Raw genomic sequence first — 23,895 nt, 5'->3', positions numbered from 1 at the left:
ATTGGGGGAAGTGCCTTGGTATATGTATGTATGTATCCTTATAAATTCAAAATAAATGGAAGAGCAATTTTATGTCATGTTTTTTCTAAAATCGCTGCCTAATACAGGAAAAGTTTTGTTTTTATTTCATCGCTAATCATGACGAACAAACTAACGCATTTACACATGCAAGTGATGGCTTTTGATACCAAGAGCTTTTAGTAAAGATGTTAAAATAAATGATGATTATATGCATTGTAAAATATCTATAATAAAAGTGTCGTTACATTAGGCTGGCCTTAAAATTGCCATTTACCCATTACATGGAGTATATGATAAAAACCCTTTTTTTAAAGGAAATTTTGAGGTTCTCCCTTTACATGCGGTCGTCCATTACACGGTAATACAAGGTACATCTCTCTCTCTCTCCCAAGTGGGGAGCATTAGCAATGAATTTGTTCAAACTTAGGCCTTCCAAATTCCTGTATTACATTTGTTTAATTGTAAATAAAATTTTATATGTATAGTAAAGCACTTTAAATATACAGTATACTAAACTGATGGTCCAGCACTTTGCTGCAGTAGAGGGGCTTGAGTCTCTCAATGATGGGCTGGGCAATGGCGGTGGGGTAGTTTATCCACCCTGGCAGGCTCAACCATACCGCTAAGGCCAGTTCTGAGAGGCCAGACCAAGACTGGACCCCTATAGGCCTTCTCCTTTATTTAAGATAGGCAAAGGCTAGGAGAAGGAAAACTCCAAAATCAAACCAAACAAGACCCCAACGGCGGAGCTTCCCAGCGCCGGCGGAAGAGGGCAATGCCTGTCGGGCAGGCAACAAGGCAATGCCTGTCGGGCAGGCAACAAGGCGGGCCTTGACATAACAAGAACCCGGCAGCCCGATGCAACCAACATCGTAGAAGCCGCCTGTCTCATATGTCTTGAGCCGCGGTGAAAACGGTGTGGGCCAAGTGTGTGTGCGTGGCCGTTGCAAAGCCACGACCACCCAAAACAATATACCCAGCTACTGGCATTCTGTCGTTTCCTCCACCCCTCTTCATCTCTAGATAGGAGGCTGATGGCTAACGACAGAACCCAATACTCGGACACGAGTGGGTGCCGACGACACGACACGATACTAAACTAGTTGAATGAAAATTCTGATATATATTTACTTCAACTATCTAGCTATTTTACTGTAAAAATAAAAATTTTAGAGGAAAATAGCCTGGATAAGTCAGCAAACTGGATGAAAAGGATCCTGACATGCAGCATTTTACAGAGGAAAAAACAAAATAAGTGCTGATAGTTATTTCTATGAACCACCCCTATTTTCATATTTTCATATTGCTTGTCTATGGAAGCTTTGTTATTATTGAAGACAGTAACCCCTAAAATTCTTAAACGTCATTTTACCTTTCGTTCCAATAGATTCGGGCCTGCAATAAAGATATGACAAAATACCTGTTAATGGCAATAAACCATGGCTTGGCCAAGTCATACTGCCTTTGTCTTCATTCTCTGCATCGTGTCAGAGTAAACCTACACACCCCGTACTCCATATTGTTCAAAACCTACACACCCCGTACTCCATATTGTTCAAAACCTACACACCCCGTACTCCATATTGTTCAAAACCTACACACCCCGTACTCCATATTGTTCAAAACCTACACACCCCGTACTCCATATTGTTCAAAACCTACACACCCCGTACTCCATATTGTTCAAAACCTACACACCCCGTACTCCATATTGTTCAAAACCTACACACCCCGTACTCCATATTGTTCAAAACCTACACACCCCGTACTCCATATTGTTCAAAACCTACACACCCCGTACTCCATATTGTTCAGACTTAAAAGGTTTTGTTCTTTTACTGATGTCTTCTCCTGGATTTATTAGTTATTACCGTCTCGTGTCAGGGACAACATTGCGAATTAGATTACCGTTGCAAGGATTACAAAGGCTTCACTATTTCTTCTATACCATATAAGACTAATAATCTATCTAATCTTATTTTAGATTACAATTTAACCTCCTAAAGCCTATCATTAGTACTAATAGACATTAATCATTAAATGCAGTTTGCAAGATGGCCTACAGACAAACCGTTTGTTAAAATTTAAAAAGAACGTAGGGGTTACTTATAATCTTAAAAAAAAAAAAAAAAAAAAAAAAAAAAAAAAAAATTGAAGGCCACTGTGATTTGAATTGTTTAGAATTATTTAACTGAAAATAAACTATAGTAAGCCATGTGTTTAGTGATTAGAAGGGACTAGGCGCGTTCCTCTATGGTTGGGACATTGCCATGGGGCAGAAACATTACTGATAATATTCCCCTATTTCGGTTCCTGTTTTAGATGTAAATATGATTGTATAAGTAATTGCTCAAGAGGGTACCAGGCCGCAAAGTGAGACTGAAGTCACTTTCAAGAGATAACAATGTTTTGGCTTTAAGCCAGTAGCTTCTACACCCCTAGAATTTTCTCCTTTGGGGAATTCCTTCTCCAAAAGTGGTAAAATATGTTTCTGCTCTAGTAGATGTTTGACAAGTTTTCCCAATAGGACTAATAGATCTTATTATTTAGGGTGGTCCTTCCATGCAGGTTGAAGCCTTCAACCTAATCCATGGATGTGACTATAGTCTAAGAACCTCACAGGGTTCCATTAGCCTCCAATCATCCACTTTCCAAAGAACCAATTCCATGTTCAAGTTATCTATCAAATACTGAAAAAGCACAGATTTTGAAACTACAAATTTAAAAACTTCTTTTTCATGGTTTCTACACAAGGTTGTTCCTAGTCCCTAAAATATCTGAGAGGTTTGGGAGGCCAGTCCTATATGACAAACTTACTTCAATAAGTTTACAGTTTTCTGAAATTTTTCCAGTTCGCCAGTCAATTACTTCTTGAGGTATTGGCTGCTCAATTTGTCCCCCCTTATCAAGGAGATCACCCTCCAAGATTCGTGATGGGGTGTAGATTCAACACGGGCACCTCCGCTCCGACGGGACCTGCGGCTAAGACCTTCCGGAGAGATGGGCACCTTTGTCACATAACGAGCCTTTGATAAAGGCACAGGCTCCTCCGTGGAGGGGAGCCACGGAGGGATCAGAGCACGTGTAGAGTCAGCACGGGCCCTCCCCGCTCTGAAAGAGTCTCGCGGTTAAGCCCTTCCAGGTGAGAAGGGTGCCTCCGTCATTTTGAGCCTTCGAGGTGGTGACGGGCCCCTCCGTGAAGGTGTCAGAAGACTCCTTCCTCTGCCTGACTCATCGAGGCGGCCCCGGGAGAGCCTCCAACAGAGCTCGTGATTGTAGACAGGACTTTGAGCTTACACTGGACGGGCATTGCCATGGCATCCAGAACCTCCGTCCTCTAGGCGGAGTCCTCCGTTATGACGGGCATGGTCATGGTGGAGAGGGCCTCCGTCCTGTAGGCGAGGCCCCCGTTATGACGGGCATCTCCATGGTGATGAGGGCCTCCGTCTTAAAGGGGGAGTCCTCCACTAGGATGGGTCTTGCCGTGGCGACAAGGACCTCCACCCTGTAAGCGGATTACCCCGTTGGCATGCCCTCATTGCCGTAGACCAGGTACTCCGTCCGGGGTTGAAGAGCTATGGCGACGGGCGCCTCTGCCCTAGGTTGTGGACTGAGGATGGGCACTGCCGCAGAGGCAAGAGTCGGGTATAGTCGTCTATTTAGCGGTCTTACACCTATTCGACGGGGACCTTGACGGGACCCTCGGCTCATTCTACCCCCTTAGGCCGACGTTTCCTACCTCCTCGAGGTCCTGGACGACGGGACGGGATCTTCCGTGAAATAGTTCGACGGAGGCCCCCCGTCCCCAACTATCATCTTGATGGGGAGACCTGTCGAGGCTGCCCATCCTAGGAGACGGCTCCCTCCACTGAGCGGATGGAGTGGCTCTAGGACGGGACTAGGTCTACAAGACGAGGTCCTCCGCTCCTCGGCTGTCTCCCTGTCGAGGCTCTTGGAGGCCCTTCTAGGAGGACTGTCTCCTGCTCTCTTAGGTATCAAGCCTGAGGTCCTAGTTAGGTCCCTCAGCTTGTTGTCTGGGAACGAGACCCATTATCCTCGAGGCCCTGGACGACAGGACGGGTTCCTCCGTGAAATAGATCGACGGGGGTGCCCGGCCCCGTCTACCATCTCGATGGGGAGACACGTCTAGGCTGCCCATCCTAGAAGTCGGCTCCCTCCACTGAGCGGATGGAGTGGTTCTAGGAAGGGACTTAGGCCTACAAGACGAGGTCCTCCGCCCACCGGCTGACTCTCTGGCGGGGTTCTTGGCTTGTATGGAGGGGAACGGGGACTTCCCGTCCCGAGATCCTGTGGGAGACCGCAAGGGGAGTTCCTCCACACAGACTGATCCCCATTCTCCTGGAGGACCTGGACAACGGGACGGGCTCTTCCGTGAAACAGATCGACGGGGGTGCCCGTCCCTGTCTATCATCTCGATGGGGAGACCCGTCTAGGCTGCCCATCCTAGGCGACGGCTCCCTCCACTGAGCGGATGGAGTGGTTCTAGGAAGGGACTTAGGCCTACAAGACGAGGTCCACCGCCCACCGGCTGACTCTCTGGCGGGGTTCTTGGCTTGTATGGAGGGGAACGGGGACTTCCCGTCCCGAGATCTTGTGGGAGACCGCAAGGGGAGTTCCTCCACACAGACTGATCCCCATTCTCCTCGAGAACCGGGACGGCTCCTCCGTGAAACAGATCGACGGGGGTGCCCGTCCCTGTCTATCATCCCGATGGGGAGACCCGTCTAGGCTGCCCATCCTAGAAGACGGCTCCCTCCACTGAGCGGATGGGTTGGCTCTAGGAAGGGACTTAGGCCTACAAGACGAGGTCCTCCGCCCATCAGCTGACTCTCTGGCGGGGCTCTTGGCTTGTATGGAGGGGAACGGGGACTTCCCGTCCCGAGATCCTGTGGGAGACCGCAAGGGGAGTTCCTCCACACAGACTGATCTCTCTTCCTCCTGTGTCGTCTCCGACGTTCCTCGCTTGAAGGGCCCGAAGGATCGAGCCCCGATGCGGATCCAGGGTGAAGGACTAGCATAGGACCTCCTCCATGTCCAGTGGGGACCTCAACGGCATCCTTGGTACATCCCACGCCAGCGGATCCCTCCGCAGGTGAAGCGCCTGAGGCCTCTACCCATGAATCTGGTGATAAGAAAAAAGGAACATTATTAGGCCACATGGGGTCCTCCGCCGAGACGCCGTCCCTACGAGAGAGACGTGTCCCTCGGACCCCCACACACTCACCTGTAGGCGCCTGATCTGCCCTGAACAAAGAAGGTTCCCCCCACAACATCTCTCCCTTGGGAAGGAGGCACCAACTTCTTACACTTCAAGGACTTACCTCGTCCCCTACTCTGGGTAGGGGAGAAGAATGCACTCAACCTGCCCCCTCTCCTGCCGACGTCGCAGGGGAAGACATGCTAGTTTCCCTAGGAGACCTCTTCGAATCCGTCTTCATCGTGCCGCATTTCCCCCATCGGACCTCGCGCCAACCGGCACATCCGGGACACGTGTCTGACGGCGAACTGGCTTTGACAAGAAAGCCCAACACGAATACCCGGCTCTAGGCCCAGGACAACGGCGATCGTACTCCAAAGCACACACAGAGATCGCTAGACCCAAGCATAAAGCAAGGCAAAGCACTAAAACGCCAATAAAAGCACAAAGGAACGATCCTAAAAGAACACAGATAAGGCACTAATCACTCGTGAAGGAATCGAGACCATGTAGTAACTACATAGTAACGCGCACAAAGGGGGTCGCACAGAGAATGAGGAGCGGTGTGTGTGAACACAACGCGACCAGAAAACATACTGACTAGGTAGAGATCGTCGCCACATGGCTGACCTCGGGCATTGCCCCAGGTCACGTTCTCTTCCGCTAACGGGTCACGTTGGATATAGTAGGGTAAACTACGCAAAACTCTGGTCGTTAGCGAGGAGCCACCAGTGACTCCTATGCAAAGTGTTTCGAGGTAAGTGTCTGTGTCGGAACAATTTAAAAAGAACGTAGGGGTTACTTATAATCTTAAAAAAAAAAAAAAAAAAAAAAAAAATTGAAGGCCACTGTGATTTGAATTGTTTAGAATTATTTAACTGAAAATAAACTATAGTAAGCCATGTGTTTAGTGATTAGAAGGGACTAGGCGCGTTCCTCTATGGTTGGGACATTGCCATGGGGCAGAAACATTACTGATAATATTCCCCTATTTCGGTTCCTGTTTTAGATGTAAATATGATTGTATAAGTAATTGCTCAAGAGGGTACCAGGCCGCAAAGTGAGACTGAAGTCACTTTCAAGAGATAACAATGTTTTGGCTTTAAGCCAGTAGCTTCTACACCCCAAGAATTTTCTCCTTTGGGGAATTCCTTCTCCAAAAGTGGTAAAATATGTTTCTGCTCTAGTAGATGTTTGACAAGTTTTCCCAATAGGACTAATAGATCTTATTATTTAGGGTGGTCCTTCCATGCAGGTTGAAGCCTTCAACCTAATCCATGGATGTGACTATAGTCTAAGAACCTCACAGGGTTCCATTAGCCTCCAATCATCCACTTTCCAAAGAACCAATTCCATGTTCAAGTTATCTATCAAATACTGAAAAAGCACAGATTTTGAAACTACAAATTTAAAAACTTCTTTTTCATGGTTTCTACACAAGGTTGTTCCTAGTCCCTAAAATATCTGAGAGGTTTGGGAGGCCAGTCCTATATGACAAACTTACTTCAATAAGTTTACAGTTTTCTGAAATTTTTCCATAGAAACACCCTCGACAGTTCTGGGGTTGAATGATATCAATAAACTTCACAGATGTATATTTTCATATTCCTATTCACCTTGTTCCAGGAAATACCTTCATTTTGTCAGCAGCTCACATGTTTACCAATTCTATGCTGAGTTTCACTTCAGGAAGGTCCCTGAAGGTCCCCTTTTCAAATTAATTAAGGATTGTGGAGCTAAGACTTCTATACCAGAATAATTTCCTATTTTTGAATGACTCATGGAAAAGGATTCAGCTTCAATAAGTTTGGTTGCTCATGTCACTAGAGCAGTTGAAGATCCTGGTTAATTTGAAGAAGTCTCTGCTGGTTCCAACTTGTTAGATTATATATTTTTGGAAATTATAATAGCAACAAAAAAGAGGATTCAATTTCTCTTTTACTATTGAAGAGCATCTGGAGGAGAATGGAGATCATGACTTCCTTTAAGAACTCGATAAGGCGTTACAATTTTGTCTATTTCAAATGAAACAGAATAATCGATTGAGATGGTCTCCATTCCAGTGATGAAAACTAACTTCAACTGCCGAGTTGATGAGACGCTTGCAATTGGTTATCCTAGGGAGTTTTCTAGGATATGTAAATCCAAGACCTTTCTCTGTTCTAAGATGCTTTACAAAAAGGATCTGTCAGGGAACCTGACAGAAGAATTAACTCTTCATATAGATTACCTGGAGCTTCCAGCATTATTAAAGGCCTTCAGGACCAGAAACCACTGCTTGTAGGAAAAACCATGGTTATCACACCAAGGGCGAGGCTAGCATACTGATAAACATTATTTAGCATGCAAGGTTTGATTTTTAGAATGGTAGTACAAGACAACCCACAATTTTTAGCGGTAAACTTTAGGATTTAAAGATTGTCCTATACAGTATGTGGATATATAAGATCTTCTTTGTCAATTAAAGCCTGTTTAGTATTATTTGGACAAGACTATGGGCATGAGAGGTTGTTCCTAATTTTTGTGGGATTAGAGTTCTAAATCATCTTCTATCCAGAAATGTGTTGTCTTCCTGTTTCAAAGTTAAGTCACGAGGTTCACAAAGAGTTGGATCAATGTCTAATGAAATATTGTAAGTGCAGCTACATAAATTAGTTTTTACAATAATCTTTCTTTGGAAAGGGTTTTAGTATCACTGGAATGGGGTACCAAGTCAGTATCTGTTAAATATTACTTTTAAAAATCTTGGCTTGCTTATCAAGATTGCTGGACTTCAGGATGTTGGTGTTGTGAACTAATAACATTTTTGGGATTAACTAATTTTTTAATCTTGTTTTAAAATCTAATTTTAGTTACAAGGTGTTGGGGGTTATGTATATAAATAGGAATTAGGGGATTAGGCAATATTTAAGGAAGCATTCAGTTTCAAGTCTCAAAATTTGATTAAAAGATGTTTGGTTAGCATAACTAGTCAGATTTTGTTTTTGCCTAAGTGACCAACAAGAACATTTCCAAGCTACAGAATAAAAAAAAACAGTAAAGAATACTTCTGTTCAATAAGAATGGCATGAACAGCCTGAAAATGGGACTTGCAACCTTTATCATTTTATCAACAAATTTTGTTGCCTTATCCTTTTAGTAATTTTCATCGCATGGAGTTATGGTTACTTTAAAATGGTCACAGAAATTTATATTCTAAGCAAATTGTAGAGCCCTTCAAGTAGATTAAAGAACATATGTTTGTGACAGATGGAGATTTGATGCAAGTAAATAAATGCCAGTAGACACTGATTTGTATAATTTTAGAGACTAAGAGACGAAGAGTAGACAATTAATGAAGAATGGTGTGATAGATATTAAGAGCATATATCAATCAGTTGGTAGTGAAGTCTTGGGACATACAGTTACAAGGCGAAAGCCGCGGATATCAAATGATACTTGGGATACTATAAAACGGAGACAAAAACAGAAATTGATTATTGAAAATTTTTGAGGAAGTGATGAACTTTACAAGGTAGACCATCTAAGTACAGTGATACCTCTGAATACGAAAGTTTCTGCTCACGAAAAATTCAGGATACGAAAAGTGATTCAAAGATTTTTATGCCCCAGTATACGAATAAAATTTCAGGATACGAAAACCTTACGAGATCCCAACTCTTCGCCGAGAGTAATTTTAAAAAGCGCGCCGTGAGACTTTGAACTTGAGTAGACTCGCTTACAACCTCCCGCTCACCCATTGGTTATCTCCCTACTCAGATACAAGCTGACGCCATAAGATCCTGCTTTCCTATTGGTCGGCAACTATCCCAGCTTGCTTACGCACGGGCGTTCATCTCTCTCTCTCTCTCTTTTCGTTCCGACCGCGGTATCGTTAACAGACATTGTGTGCTTTCGCTTGTTTGACGTAGTGTTAATATACAGTACATTCGTACGCCACGTGTTATCGTTATTAAACATTCGTTACTGTGCACTGTACTGTATTAGTGTTTACTATACATAGTACTGTATAAAACGTATGTAGTGTATTATATTACGTATTACTGTAGCCATGGGTCCCAAGAATGTTGCCGAAGGAAAGAAGAAGAAGACGATGCTCTCGATGGAGACGAAACTTGAAATCGTAAAAAAGTACGAGTCTGGCATGCGTTTAAGTGCAATCGCCAAGGAGTATGGCCGGAATCCATCTACGATAGGCACCATCCCGAAGCAGAAGGTGGACATCAAAGCAGCGGCACCTACTAAGGGCGTCACTATTTTCTCCAATAAGAGAACCCACGTGCATGACGAGATGGAGAGGCTGCTTCTTGTGTGGATCAAAGACAAAGAGATCTCAGGAGACACCATCACTGAGACTACAATTTGCCAGAAGGCCTCCGCCATTTTCGGTGATCTCGTGCGTTCTCAGGCCGAAGAAGGGGCAGGAGAAGGAACATCCCAGCAGGAACCCCCAGAGTTCAAGGCTTCTCGGGGGTGGTTCGAGAAATTCAAGAAAAGGACTGGCATTCATTCAGTGGTACGGCATGGGGAGGCAGCCAGCTCGGACACGAAGGCCGCCGAAGCCTTTGTTAAAACGTTCGACGAGTTGACTCTGCAGGAAGGCTACAGTTCACAGCAAGTTTTCAATTGCGACGAAACTGGACTTTTTTGGAAGAAAATACCTCGTCGGACGTTCATCACGGCGGAGAAGAGGCTACCCAGACATAAGCCTATGAAGGACAGGCTTACCCTTGCTTTTTGTGCAAATGCCAGTGGGGACTGCAAGATAAAGCCCCTGCTGGTGTACCATTCAGAAAATCCCCGAGCCTTCAAAGCCCACAAAGTCATCAAGGAGAACCTTCCCGTGATGTGGAGGGCGAATGCTAAAGCCTGGGTAACGAGGCAACTTTTCATTGATTGGGTGAATGTCTGCTTCGGTCCGACTGTCCAAAAATATTTGGAAGAAAACCGCCTCCCTATGAAATGTCTGCTGGTGTTGGACAATGCTCCAGCTCACCCTCCTGGCCTCAAGGAATATCTTCTGGCCGAGTATTCCTTCATAAAGGTCCTATATCTACCGCCTAACACCAACCCCTCTCCTCCAGCCCATGGACCAGCAAGTTATTTCAAATTTTAAAAAATTTTACACGAAGCATCTCTTCCAGAGATGTTTCCAAGTCACAGAGAGTACAAACCTCACTCTGCGTGAATTCTGGAAAGATCACTTTAATATCGTGATATGCCTCAAACTCATCGATCTCGCTTGGCAGGAAGTTTCGAGGCGTACCCTGAACTCATCTTGGAGGAAGCTGTGGCCTGATGCTGTCTCTGCACGAGACTTCGAGGGGTTCGGGAAGCCTGGAGGTGAAGCCGAGATCGTTGACGATCCTGAACCCATTCAGCAGTCTGAGGTGGCTGACATCGTACAACTTGGTACGTCCATGGGGCTGGAAGTTAGCGCTGAGGATATAGATGAACTTATCGAGGAGCACCACGAGGAGTTGACGACGGATGACCTAAAGGAGTTGGAGACGATGCAAGTGAGTGTTGTTCAAGAGCAGTTCTCTAGCGGTGATGAGGAGGATGTTACACCTTTGAAAACGGCAGACATTAAGGAAATTCTCGCATGTTTCCATAAAATGGCAGACTACGTCGAAAAGGAACATCCAGAAAAAGTTTATACCAACCGTGCGCTTCAACACTGCAATGACGTTTGCCTAACGCATTTTAGAAATGTGTTGAAAAGTAGGCAGAAAAAAGCTTCAATGGATAGTTTCTTATTAAAGAGGCCAGCGGTATTAGTAGGCCAAGACGAAGGTGAAAGTGAAGAAAAGAAACAGAAAAGAGGAAGTGATGAAGAATTAGAAGGTAAAAGTAAAGTAAAGAAACTGAAAAAAGAAAGTGATGAAGAAGTAGAAGAGATTCAGAAAATATGAAAAACGTAGTTATAAAAAAGCAAAAAAAAAAAATTCAATTTTAAGTTTTATGTTACCGTTAAGTGTTAAAGTAATTTTTTCTTTCATTTTATAGTTTTCCATACGTAATGTTAAGTGTTAATTATTTCTGCCATTTTTTTATTTCGTAAAGTTTAAGTGTTAATGTGTTAAGTGTGTAAATTACTGTACGTAGTCTGTCACTTGTTACGTTTTCTGCCTTATGCCATCCTCTTCTGCCGCGACTTCGCTATCGGACATCGTCTCAATCAAAAGGTAAGTTTCAACTTTTTTGTTACACTAATTAACTGTAACCTTTTTTTCAGGGCATCAATCCTTAATTTAGGTGTACGTACAGGTAACAATACACCTTCACTGATCCAAATGCTTTACATACAGTACCGTAACTTTTATACAGTAGTAAAGAAAACGGACCGTTTTCTTAGGGCTTGGGGGGGGATAACTAGGCTATAACTACATTATTGAATAATCTCATAGTGGTTTCTGGAATGGATTAGGCTGTTTTTAACGGTTGGGTTAATTATTGAATGATAGAAATGGGTGCATTGCATGTTTATTACTACAGTTTAGCGTGTTTATGGAAGAAAAGGTGTCTTTTCGTAAGGCTTGGAACGGATTAGGCTATTTACATGTAAAACGCAACTCAGGATACGAAAAAATCAGGATACGAAACCGTATCCTGAACGGATTACTTTCGTATTCTGAGGCATCACTGTATTCCAGTATTGATAGCGGGGTTAAAAGAAAATCCAGGAATGACTGGAGAGAATATTTAGACAGTAAAGCAGATGAGGCTGACAAAGCTATGAATTCAGGAAGTAGCTATGGTGTAAGAATTGCTCGTAGAATTATTAATGAAATCTCGACTGGGGCAAAGAAGAAGCATATACCCAACGAAAAGAGAAATGGATCTATTATAACAACAGAAGATGAAGAAAAAACACTAAAGAGATGGAAAGCCACTGTATATGATGGAATAACTGCCAAGATGATACTGGCCGAAAATGAAGCGACTCTCAGACTACTTACAAGATTATTTTGTACAATGTGGCATGAAGAGGCAAAACCTGAAGAATGAGAGTTACGAGTGTTGGTGAAAACGGCAAAAAAATGAGACCCGACTGATTGTAATAATTAGAGGCATCACACTTACATCAGTTGTTCTGAAAATATATAATACAGTATCCTTATTCTAAAGAGACAGGAGAGAAATATTGATGAAAAGCTGAGAGATGAACAAGCAGGATTTAAAAAAGATAGAAGTTAAACTGACTAAATTTTCATTTTGAGACATGTACACCAATGCGTAGAATATAGAAATCCACTTTTGATGGCCTTTGTGGATTATGAAAAAAGCCTTTGATAGCGTACACCAACCAATTTTGTGGAGAGAGTCCTGCGTTATTATTGAATTCCTCTTAAATATGTAAATTTGATTAAGTCTGTTCATGAGCATCGCAAGTGCAATGTTAATGTTAATGGAGTCTTATCAAATGATTTTCCAGTGAACAGCAAAGTACTCCAAGGAAATGTGTTGTCACCTATGTTGTTTATCCTCTTCATGGATTTTGTAATGAGTAGAACAGTTGGAGATGGTAAAGAAGGATTGGACTGGATTGGTGATGTGAATTTAGCAGACCTGGAGTACAGTGAACCCTCGTTACTTCGCGGTTCGACCATCGCGGATTCACCACTTCGCGGATTTTTTTCATAACGCATGTATATACATATATCGCGGATTTTCCGGAAATTTCGAAAATACCGCGATGTGACCGATGGTGCGACATAGGAGAAAGTAAGGAAAATTGAATCATGATTGATTTTCAATATAAATGAAACTTTGAGGAGCAACAAAGATATCATTTGTTAGAGAGATAGAGAGAGGTAAGGAATGGGAGGTAGTGAAAAGTAGCCCACAGAGAGAGAGAGAGAGAGAGAGAGAGAGAGAGAGAGAGAGAGAGAGAGAGAGAGAGAGAGTGTTGTTTTAAATGTAATAAACAAAAAAAATTTTATAGGTTATAACACATTGGTGCTTATGTAATATCAACTGTATACTGTAGACGGTTTGAATAAGTTAAGAAATGAGCGGCAGCTAGACGTCAGCTGATCTAATCACAGCCAAAAGTAAAACAAAAAGAAGTCAACAATAATCGATTTTTAAAACACACCCGAAATTTAAAAAAAAAAGTACATGCTTTCTTAATGAGCAATTAACTATTTAAAGAGTAGCAATTTTCTAGAATAAAATGATGTTTCCCAAAAAATAGTGGTTTGCTGATGAAATCGGATGCCGTATTTTTAGCAACGAGTGAAATGGATGTAAACTCGGCATAATTTTTTCATTTCGTATTTAATTGACACTAAGAAAACTAATTTTAGTTTCTTCATCTATATGTAAGTATTGTATAACACGAAGAGAGAGAGAGAGAGAGAGAGAGAGAGAGAGAGAGAGAGAGAGAGAGAGAGAGAGAGAGAGAGAGAATGAATCAGCTGTTGTAATTGAATGCCGTGTTTTTGTTTCGTGAGAATTTCATCGCTACGACTATAACAACAACATACTGTACTGAACTTTACAGTATTATACAGACTACTGTAATATGATAAAGTAAAATATTTGTAATAACCTATTTTATATGAAATGGGGCTATTTTTTTTTTTTTTAAATTTACATTTACGTACGTAAAACAACTCTCTCTCTCTCTCTCGTAAATTGTTTTCCTGCTTTGCTACGTATGTATGATTTTATATAGATACGGTAAATAATATTTGTAATAACATATTTTCTAAAAGCTTTTACTGTAATATCATTATTTATCACTTTCATCATGCGCGTTAAATGCCTTCGTTTGTTTACTGAGCGTACTTTATTACACCGTCGTTTCAGGCGGCGTCATAAAGAAAAATATTTCATTTGGAAGTCCTAAGAAAAATTAAGTAAAACAGTGGTATGTAATAACAAAATCAACATACTGTACTGAATAATCAATATAATCGATGCAAAAACTAACCTATACACAGATGTGTAAATGCGTTTGTTTCTTCATTATGATCAGAGATAAACGTAAACAAAACATTGGTTGCCATTTTTTATCGTGCTTTTTGACGTGTTTAGGAAACGCATGATATAAAATCGCCTTTAATATTTGTGCCTGTTCTAGTTTAGGGTACTGTAGTACATGCATTAAGTGTTCTGTACATTAAAGGGTAGTTTGTCAACAGTACTACGTACAAGGGAAGGTTTTAAAAGTCTGAATATACAGGTTAAATAAATAGGTAAATATGGTGTCACTACTTCGCGGATTTTCACCTATCGCGGCCGGGTCTGGAACCTATCTACCGCGATAAACGAGGGTTCACTGTATGCTGATGATGCTGTCCTTGCTAGCAGAACACCAAAGAATTTGCAATGCTTACTAACCAGAATGCATGAAATGTTACACGAGGTTGAGCTGAAGATAAATAGAAGAGAGACAGAGATGATGAGAATGGAGTATGCAATGGATGATGAAATATCATTGGAAGGAGAAAGGATTAATGAGGTAGAATCATTTAAGTATTTAGGAACTATGATCTACAATACAGGGTTTTTAGAATTAGAGTTTAGTGAAAGATTGAAAAAAGCAAATCAGAAAATGGCTAGGTCAAGTAAAATTTGGAAATCAAATCGCCTGAAATTACATATAAAAATCAGACTATACCCGTATATCACTTTAGTGAGATCAGTGTTACTCTATGGACACAAGTCATGGTATGACAATGAAACTATCTCCAATAGATTTAGTAGATTTGAGAACAAAGCCCTAAGAAGGATATTGGGAGTTAAATGGCAGGAGAGGATCAGAAATGAAACTATAAGAGAGATTACTCGAGTGTCCATATATGGATGAGATCATGATGAGGGGTAGATGGAGATGGGTTTGGGGATGCTCTTTTCAATCCCCCCCGAACAGTCAGCTGGGCTCCACAAAGCACTAGAAGAGTTGGAAGACCCAGGCCTACATGGCTGAGGACTATGAAGCTCAAAGTAGCTGCCGAAATCTAACCAAAGCCCTTTGCGTCAATAGGCGTAGTAGATGATGATAATGAATGTATGCATGCCAATCATTAATATTTTTTTATATATCACTAGATTAAGACAAATACGTTATGGAACTAGAAATTTTCTTTGAAACTTACCGAAACAATGCCACTCTTGCTGCTGTAGTTAAAGTTGTTACCTGAAGCGGCCTCATCATCCTCCTCCATATCAAACAACTTTGAACGCACAGGACCTCCTCTTATTTCACAAATAGTTGAGTCAACATTGTTACTGTTTTGGATTCGACGCAACTCTGCTCCTAACTGGGTCACCTAAAATAAAAACAATGTGTATAAATACAGAGCATCTTTTAGCTAATTTTAAAGATTAACTTTTTTGCCAGTGTAATCATTGACGATAACAAAAGGCAAACAACGAGTAATAATTCAGTCATGTAATCAACCACGAACAGTCAATATTATTTACAATGCTATTATGATTTATTAAATAAACATGTACAGTACTTCTCATAATTACTCAAATGGCAAAAGGGATAGGATAATTTTATGTTCCTTTCCTCTATGTCTACCTTGAAAGATAGTGCTTGTAGTTTACTTATATATCAAGCTGATGCCAACAGCAAAAAGAAAATGGGTTAGGCTGTGAGATCTTTAATATTGTAAGACTAAATTCCAATCTAGAAGCCCTTCAATGTTAATAGCCCTAAACACATCTGCTATAATACCTGAAATGGATAAATCTAATTGTAGATGCAAGATTACAATATTAAGCATGAATCTGACAACATTAAATATCCATACTAGTTTAAGTCATTGATACATTTCTAGATTTGCACCAATCAAAATGCACATTCCACTGTCTGACAGATTATTAGTTGACTGTATTTTGGGATGTAAAAGACAGTCTAGAAGACAGTAAAAACTCTGTTTATGAGAATACAGTGAATAGTCTTCATACAGTTAGATGTAACACAAATGGGTTTACATGAATCCCCTTCGAAAATGGCTGTGGATTTGTTTTTTATGGGAACCTTCTATGACACTCGGATAATGGAAGACACAAATCTGTGAACCCATACCACGCATCATCCTGCTGTTCGTGAAAATTTTAAAACTGTTCTTCACCTGAAGAACAATGGTGAACAGTGGAAAGGTATTAAGGTCTAGGTTTGACCTGTCTTGTGATGGCATCTACATTCTGTGCTATGGGATCCAGAACTGGCAAACAAAATCTTGGTTTTTTTGATCAGTGATGTCCCAAAGGTGTATATGCTGGTTGACCCAACCCCGTCCAAATTTATAACACATTATTCTAATGACGACCATAGAAAAAACTCATTTGGAAAGATTTTATTTTCCTGCTTGATAATCTGTAAGATGTTTGATTTTCTTGGAATGAACTGAGAAAGAAGGCCGAGTCCTCTCAAATTTGTCCAAGTCAGTAGCACCTCTGCTATCCGGTATAAAGTGACTGCAAACTTGTCTCCCTTTGGTTCTGGAAGTGGGCCAATGGTTTTTCTTACAAGTGGTTCCTGATCCTGAGGGGTCTTAATTATCACTACAAGATTCAGTCAAATGATATAGAGCTAACTTCAAAATCCACTTCCCTAATAGATGCAAAACATCAAAAGTTGCTCCATATTTTTCCTGTATAGGATATGTGAACAGAGAGGGGCCTGGATCATTATCTCCATTGGAATTCCCAGGGATAACAGCCTACAAACATTCCACTAATTTAGGAATTGAAGTTGGATTTTCATCACTGCAATATTGTATCTAGACCAAATGTTCTACCCCAATATATAAAAGACAGATGATTTTGGAAACCCTTATCATTAGGCACTACTCAAACCAAGTCATGGTTCCTAAAAGCTATATCCAATTCCAAACTGACACATACTTTAGCCTTCTGAACCTTTCGACAATAGAAGAAAGACTTGGAACATCTTTTCAATGAAATAAACCTAAACAGGAACTTTATTGTCATTCCCAAAGAGTATACAATCTATCAGAGTTGTAACCAGAAGAGACTGTATTTGACCGGTTAACAAAAAAATAAGTATAAGTACATACATACATACATACATATACCAAGGCACTTCCCCCAATTTTGGGGGGTAGCCAACATCAAACAAATGAAAAAAAAAAGCGGACCTCTCCTTTCTATGTTCCTCACAGCCTGACAAGGGACTCAACCGAGTTCGGCTGGTACTGCTAGGGTGCCACAGCCCACCCTCCCAAGTTATCCACCACAGATGAAGCTTCATAACGCTGAATCCTCTACTGCTGCTACATCCACGGTCATCCATGGCACCGGAGGAAGCTGCAGGACCTACCGGAACTGAGTCGCAATCGCTCGCCATTCATTCCTATTTCTAGCACGCTCTCTTGCCTCTTTCACATCCTCCTATCACCCAGAGCTTCCTTCACACCATCCATCCACCCAAACCTTGGCCTTCCTCTTGTACTTCTCCCATCAACTCTTGCATTCATCACCTTTTTTGGCAGACAGTCATTTTCCATTCTCTCCACATGGCCAAACCACCTCAACACATTCATATCCACTCTAGCTGCTAACTCATTTCTTACACCCGTTCTCACCCTCACTACTTCATTCCTAACCCTATCTACTCGAGATACACCAGCCATAATCCTTAAACATTTCATCTCAAACACAATCAATTTCTGTTTCTCCATCACTTTCATTCCCCATAACTCCAATCCATACATCACAGTTGGTACAATCACTTTCTCATACAGAACTGTCTTTACATTCATGCCCAACCCTCTATTTTTTACAACTCTCTTAACTGCCCCCAACACTTTGCATCCTTCATTCACTCTCTGACGTACATCTGCTACCACTCCACCATTTGCTGCAACAACAGACCCCAAGTACTTAAACTGATCCACCTCCTCAAGTAACTCTCCATTCAACATGACATTCAGCCTCGCACCACCCTCCCTTCTCGTACATCTCATAACCTTACTCTTGCCCACATTAACTCTCAACTTCCTTCTCTCACATACCCTTCCAAATTTTGTCACTAATCGGCCAAGCTTCTCTTCCGCGTCTGCAACCGTTACAGTATCATCCGCAAACAACAACTGATTTACCTCCCATTCATGGTTATTCTCGTCTACCAGTTTCAATCCTCGTCCAAGCACTCGAGCATTCACCTCTGTCACCACTCCATCAACATACAAGTTAAACAACCAAGGTGACATTACACATCCCTGTCTCAGCCCCACTCTCACTGGAAACCAATCGCTTACTTCATTTCCTATCCTAACACATGCTTTACTACTTTTGTAGAAACTTTTCACTGCTTGCAACAACCTTCCACCAACTCCATATAACCTAATCACATTCCACATTGCTTCCCTATCAACTCTATCATACGCTTTCTCCAGATCCATAAATGCAACATACACCTTACCTTTTGCTAAATATTTTTCATATATCTGACCAACTGTAAAATTCTGATTCATACAACCCCTACCTCTTCTAATACCACCCTGTACTTCTAAGATTGCATTCTCTGTTTTATCCTTAATCCTATTAATCAGTACTCTACCATTCACTTTTCCAACTACACTCAACAAACTAATACCTCTTGAATTACAACACTCATGCACATCTCCCTTACCCTTATATAGTGGTACAATACATGCACAAACCCAATCTACTGGTACCATTGACAACACAAAACACACATTAAACAATCTCACCAACCATTCAAGTAGAGTCACACCCCCTTCCTTCAACATCTCAGCTCTCACACCATCCATACCAGATGCATTTCCTACTTTCATTTTATCTAGTGCTCTCCTCACTTCCTCTCTTGTAATCGCTCTCTCATTCTCATCTCCCATCACCGGCACCTCAAACACCGGCAACAGCAATTATATCTGTCTCCCTATTATCCTCAACATTTAGTACACTTTCAAAATATTCCACCCACCTTTTCCTTGCCTCCTCTCCTTTTAACAACCTTCCATTTCCATCTTTCACTGTCTCTTCAATTCTTGAACCAGCCTTCCTTACTCTCTTCACTTCTTTCCAAAACTTCTTATTCTCTTCATATGAATGACCCAATCCCTGACCCCACCTCAGGTAAGCTGCCCTCTTTGCCTCACTTCCACATTTTTCTCTCTATATCTTTCATACTTCTCTACACTATTACTCTGCAGCCATTCTTCAAAAGCCCTCTTTTTCTCTTCCACTTTTACCTTCACTCCTTCATTCCACCATTCACTGCCCTTCCTCATGCTGCCTCCAACAAACTTCTTGCCACACACATCACTTGCAATCCCAACAAAATATTCTTTTACTAACTTCCACTCCTCCTCTAAATTACCAGTTTCTCTTACTTTCACTTCGTCGTATGCCATTTTCAACATTTCTTGATATTTACATTTTACCCCCGGTTTTATTAGCTCTTCAACCCTCACTACCTCCCTTTTACATCCACCTACTCTATTCCCCCACTCTTTTGCTACAACTAATTTTCCTTCCACCAAAAAATGATCAGACATACCGTTAGCCATACACCTAAACACGTGCATGTCTTTCAATCTTCTAAACATTCTTTTAGTTATCAACACATAATCCATTAATGCCCTTTCTACCACTCTTCCATTTGCCACTCTTACCCATGTATACTTGTTTTTATCTTTCTTTTTCAAAAAGCTAGAACTTATCACCATCTCTTGCTCAACACGCATATCTACCAGTCTCTCACCACTCTCATTTTCACCTCGTATGCCATACTTCCCAATGACACCTTCTACCTCTCCAGCGCCCACTCTTAGCATTTAAGTCCCCCATGACAACTACATAATTCCTTCTACCCAGTCCTTCTACACACCTAGTTAATTCATTCCAGAACTCATTCAGCTCTTCTTCACTTTTCTCACAACCTGGCCCATACGCACTGACAAAAGCCCAACATTCCCTACTCAACCTAACCCTTACCCACATTAACCTAGATGATATCGCCTTCCATTCCACTACTTCACCTGTCATCCATTCACTCAGCAATAAAGCCACACCTTCTCTTGCTCTTCCCCTTTCAATCCCAGACACTCGACCACACATTTCACCAAACATCACTTCACCTTTCCTTTTTATCTTTGTCTCACACAAGGACAATATATCCATCCTTCTATTCCTAAACATACTTTCAATCTCACATCTTTTACTCTCTATCATACTACATCCACGCACATTTAAACACCCCAAAACTAGAGTGCGGGGAGCAGTCACTCTCCCCCCCCAGCTCCACCTCTTTGATGTCTCACAGAATTATAATACAGGAGATGGGGTTCCCAACCCCCTCGTCCCGTCACTTTTAGTCGCCTCTTACGACACGCAGGGATACACTGACGCTATTCTAATTGTTTTTATGCCCCGTGGCCACAGGGGGCATAAGTATTTCCTCAAATTGAGATGACAAAACTGTCGAGGGCATTTCCATCAAAAGTATTGTGAGAACTTGTTGAAGTTTGAGACATCTAGAACTGGCCACTAGCCCCTAACACTTTGGGAACTATGAATAATCTGTTGTAAAGTCCAGAAGGTTCAAAGCCTCTTTTTCACATATCTTATAGTTTCTAGTTTCAACATCTGTGGCTTTGTTATATTTGACAGATTACTTGCATATACAATTAGTTCCTTGAACAAGGGAGGATTAAAGAAGGTATAAAGTAACCTGTTTTAACTACAGCCAGCACCCTTGAATCCGGACAATAAAAGTAGGAAGGTTTTCCTTCTACATAGATATGCTGGGAAGAACAGTCATAGTATTTCCTTTTAAAATCTAAGTCTTATTGGCACCTCTTGCAAAGCATTTACTACAGCAGAATCATGATTTTCGGCACCGTTACAAAAAGGAATTTCTTGAAGGAGACTTTCTAGAAACGTAAAAGCTACTGGTTAAAAGGGGTGAAACATGGGTATTATTATTATTATTATTATTATTAGCTAAGCTGCAACCCTAGTTGAAAAAGCAGGATGAAGTGAGTTTAATGGCTCCAACAGGGAAAACAGCCCAGTGAGGAAAGTAAATAAGGAAGCATTGAAGTGCGAGTGTCCCCTCAAAGGAAGAGAACTCTAACCCAATACAGTGGAAGACCATGGTACAGAGGCATGGTATTAGCAAAGACTAGAGAACAATGGTTTGATTCTGCAGTATCCTACTAGAAGAGCTGCTTACCATAGCTAAAATCTCTTCTCTACCCTTACTGAGTGGAAAGTAGCCACTGAACAACAATAAGAGCAGAAAGTGACCTCAAGATGTCATTTTGTGCCCTGGTACCGACTTGAACAATTACATTACCAATCATATTTTAATCTAAAATGACCCAAAATTGGGGAAGAAATCAGTTAATGTTTCTACTCTTCAGACAGTCCCTATCATGGAGGTACAAACATGTTCTTCTTTCATAATCACAAAATAAATATCTCAATTATTTAAGATTAAAAATTTGCAAAGGAGAGTATTCAGTGCTTCCTAATTTATTACCTATAAACAGCATCTCTCTAGTAAAGCAGCTTGAAAACCTTGCATTTAAAGATTTACATCACTTGCTATTAATGATGGACTCAAGGGAGGAGATTAAATTAGAATCTATAACAAGATTAGATAACTGATTAGTCTTATAAAAGATAAAACATCTGTGTGGGATAGAAGACTTTAACACTAAACAAGAACTAGAATATCAGCCTTTCATTTCCTTTTAAATAATATCAATTGTATTCTAACCAATTGAGAAATCTGATGTGTATTAGTCATCTTGGAAGTAACCTTTTCAGACGATTTAGAAGAATAAGCAGCATCAGAACTAGTCTTTATAACTTATTTGGATATTTTTTAGAAATCGATTTCCGTAAGGATTGAAAATAAGCTAATTCAAGTCAGATCAGGTTCTTTATATTCTTAGTTCATTCTCATCATTTTATTCTGAAGGATGATCGTAGACATGACTTGCAGGTCTTTCTATTTGTTTAGTCTTTACTTTGTACAAAAACTGTTGAGCATTTGATTTTTAGATTCATTTCAGCAGTTGGGGACTTGGAGCCTACATTTCCATGGATGAGCTTCCAAGGAAACAATACAAACTGCCATCCAAAACACAATGCAACCAGTCAGTTTTTGACAAAATTTATGATTTATTTAAAACATGCAAACTGTTCTAAGTGAATTATACGATATGCCATGCCATCCAAATATGAAATAAGAGTTTCTTTCGAGCACTTCAGCACCTGACATGTTATTAAGATCCAGGCTACTTGTATGTCTTGCTTCACAATCTAGTTATCTAAAAGAGCAGTTAGGATTGTGGAAAGGCAAATATTGTGCAGCAGAAGGGTTTGGAGTAAATGGAGAACTTGAGGCTCTATGAAATAATCTTGAATCTATGAACCCTTACTGAATGGAATACAGTACTCGAACCATTAGACACAACTAGCTGGGGTCAAAATAGGGCAGGTTAGTTCAACATTATGGCCTTTAATCAAAGACTTGCTGGTCTTCTGAGGTTTCACAAAAAAGCTAGAAGTCCGAAACTCATCACTATTCAAAGGTAGACTCATTAGGTGCTGAATTGGGGTTCAATTCTGGCATGTAATTATCGTTATCATTCCCACTATAATAATTAACTAGCTTAGTCTTTGCTGGATTTCCCCTGAAACTAAAAGGAAGTGTCTCTAAAAGCTTAGAACTTTTAACTTGGTCTACAACCATAAATGCATATTTTTCAATAAGTGGAACTATCAGGCCTTTGGAATTCTCACAACGATTATTTAAATATCAATATTGTCCCTGCCATGAGACAAAGACAAAGCAGAACAATATATGCAGTAATTACTAAAACATCTAGAAATCTTTAAAAAGCACTAAAAATCTCAATGGCCACACAATCTAGATTAGGGGGCCTGACACTTATCCAGACAAGAATGTGGAGACTGAAGACAAAGGCAGCATTTCTTGGCCAAGCCACTTTTATTGCTATTAGCAGCTAGATGTCTCATTAAAGTCTTTCAGTAGAGGCCTAATTCTATCAGAAAGAAAGCAAACAGGAATTTTTTTTTTTAGTTTCCAGGGTAAATATCGATACAACAGGCTTTGAAAGAGAAGCAAAATCAACCTCGGGAGGTTCATTGAAATAAAATATCTGCTGAATCCTCTTACAAAATAAATACACTTGAGAGCGAAAGAGAGAGAATTACCTTGGCATTAGCATTTGAAAGCGCTTCTTTGAGGGCCTGGACTTCTTTTTCAGCAGGAGCATTCAAAGCCCTCAATCTGAAACGCAATTCACTGTTTTCTCGTTCAAGTTCAACAAAACGGTCTTCCAGAGGCAGTTTTGAATCTGTCTCTGAAATAAACAGGAGCAGATGTAGTCAAAATACATTATTAAAAATTTTCTACTTATGGATTCAAAAGCAGCATACATTAATACACAAAAATTAACAATATAAGGTAGAGTGCCAAAAGGCAAGAAAATTCTCCAAATACCAACCTGCTTTCATTTCTTCTGACTTTATGGTAGCAGTTTTCTTCAACAGTGCAATCTCCACTTGCAACTGTGCATTTTCTCTGTAAGAGAATTATCAAAATTAGACTAAGTTGCTTGCTGATATTAGCTTTCTTCAAATTGAGATGGGTATTTTTTACATTA

At 40.9% G+C, this 23,895-nt stretch overlaps 1 protein-coding gene across 1 annotated transcript in view; it reads right to left on the bottom strand.

The window, feature by feature from the left end:
- The window catches only part of LOC137625304 (centromere-associated protein E-like), a 138,239-nt gene that overhangs the window by 27,570 nt on the left and 86,774 nt on the right, over positions 1 to 23,895 (bottom strand). Inside the window, exons 21-23 of the mRNA XM_068356137.1 lie at positions 23,737 to 23,813; positions 23,444 to 23,592; positions 15,349 to 15,522 (exon numbers count right to left, since the gene is read on the bottom strand). Of these exons, the coding sequence (XP_068212238.1) occupies positions 15,349 to 15,522; positions 23,444 to 23,592; positions 23,737 to 23,813 (400 nt within the window). The remainder of the gene's footprint in view (positions 1 to 15,348; positions 15,523 to 23,443; positions 23,593 to 23,736; positions 23,814 to 23,895) is intronic.

The sequence above is a fragment of the Palaemon carinicauda genome, chromosome 2, assembly GCF_036898095.1.
Source record: "Palaemon carinicauda isolate YSFRI2023 chromosome 2, ASM3689809v2, whole genome shotgun sequence".
Lineage (NCBI taxonomy): Eukaryota > Metazoa > Arthropoda > Malacostraca > Decapoda > Palaemonidae > Palaemon > Palaemon carinicauda.
Note: the sequence above shows the minus strand (reverse complement) of the source record. Positions and strands in the feature narration are given on the sequence as shown.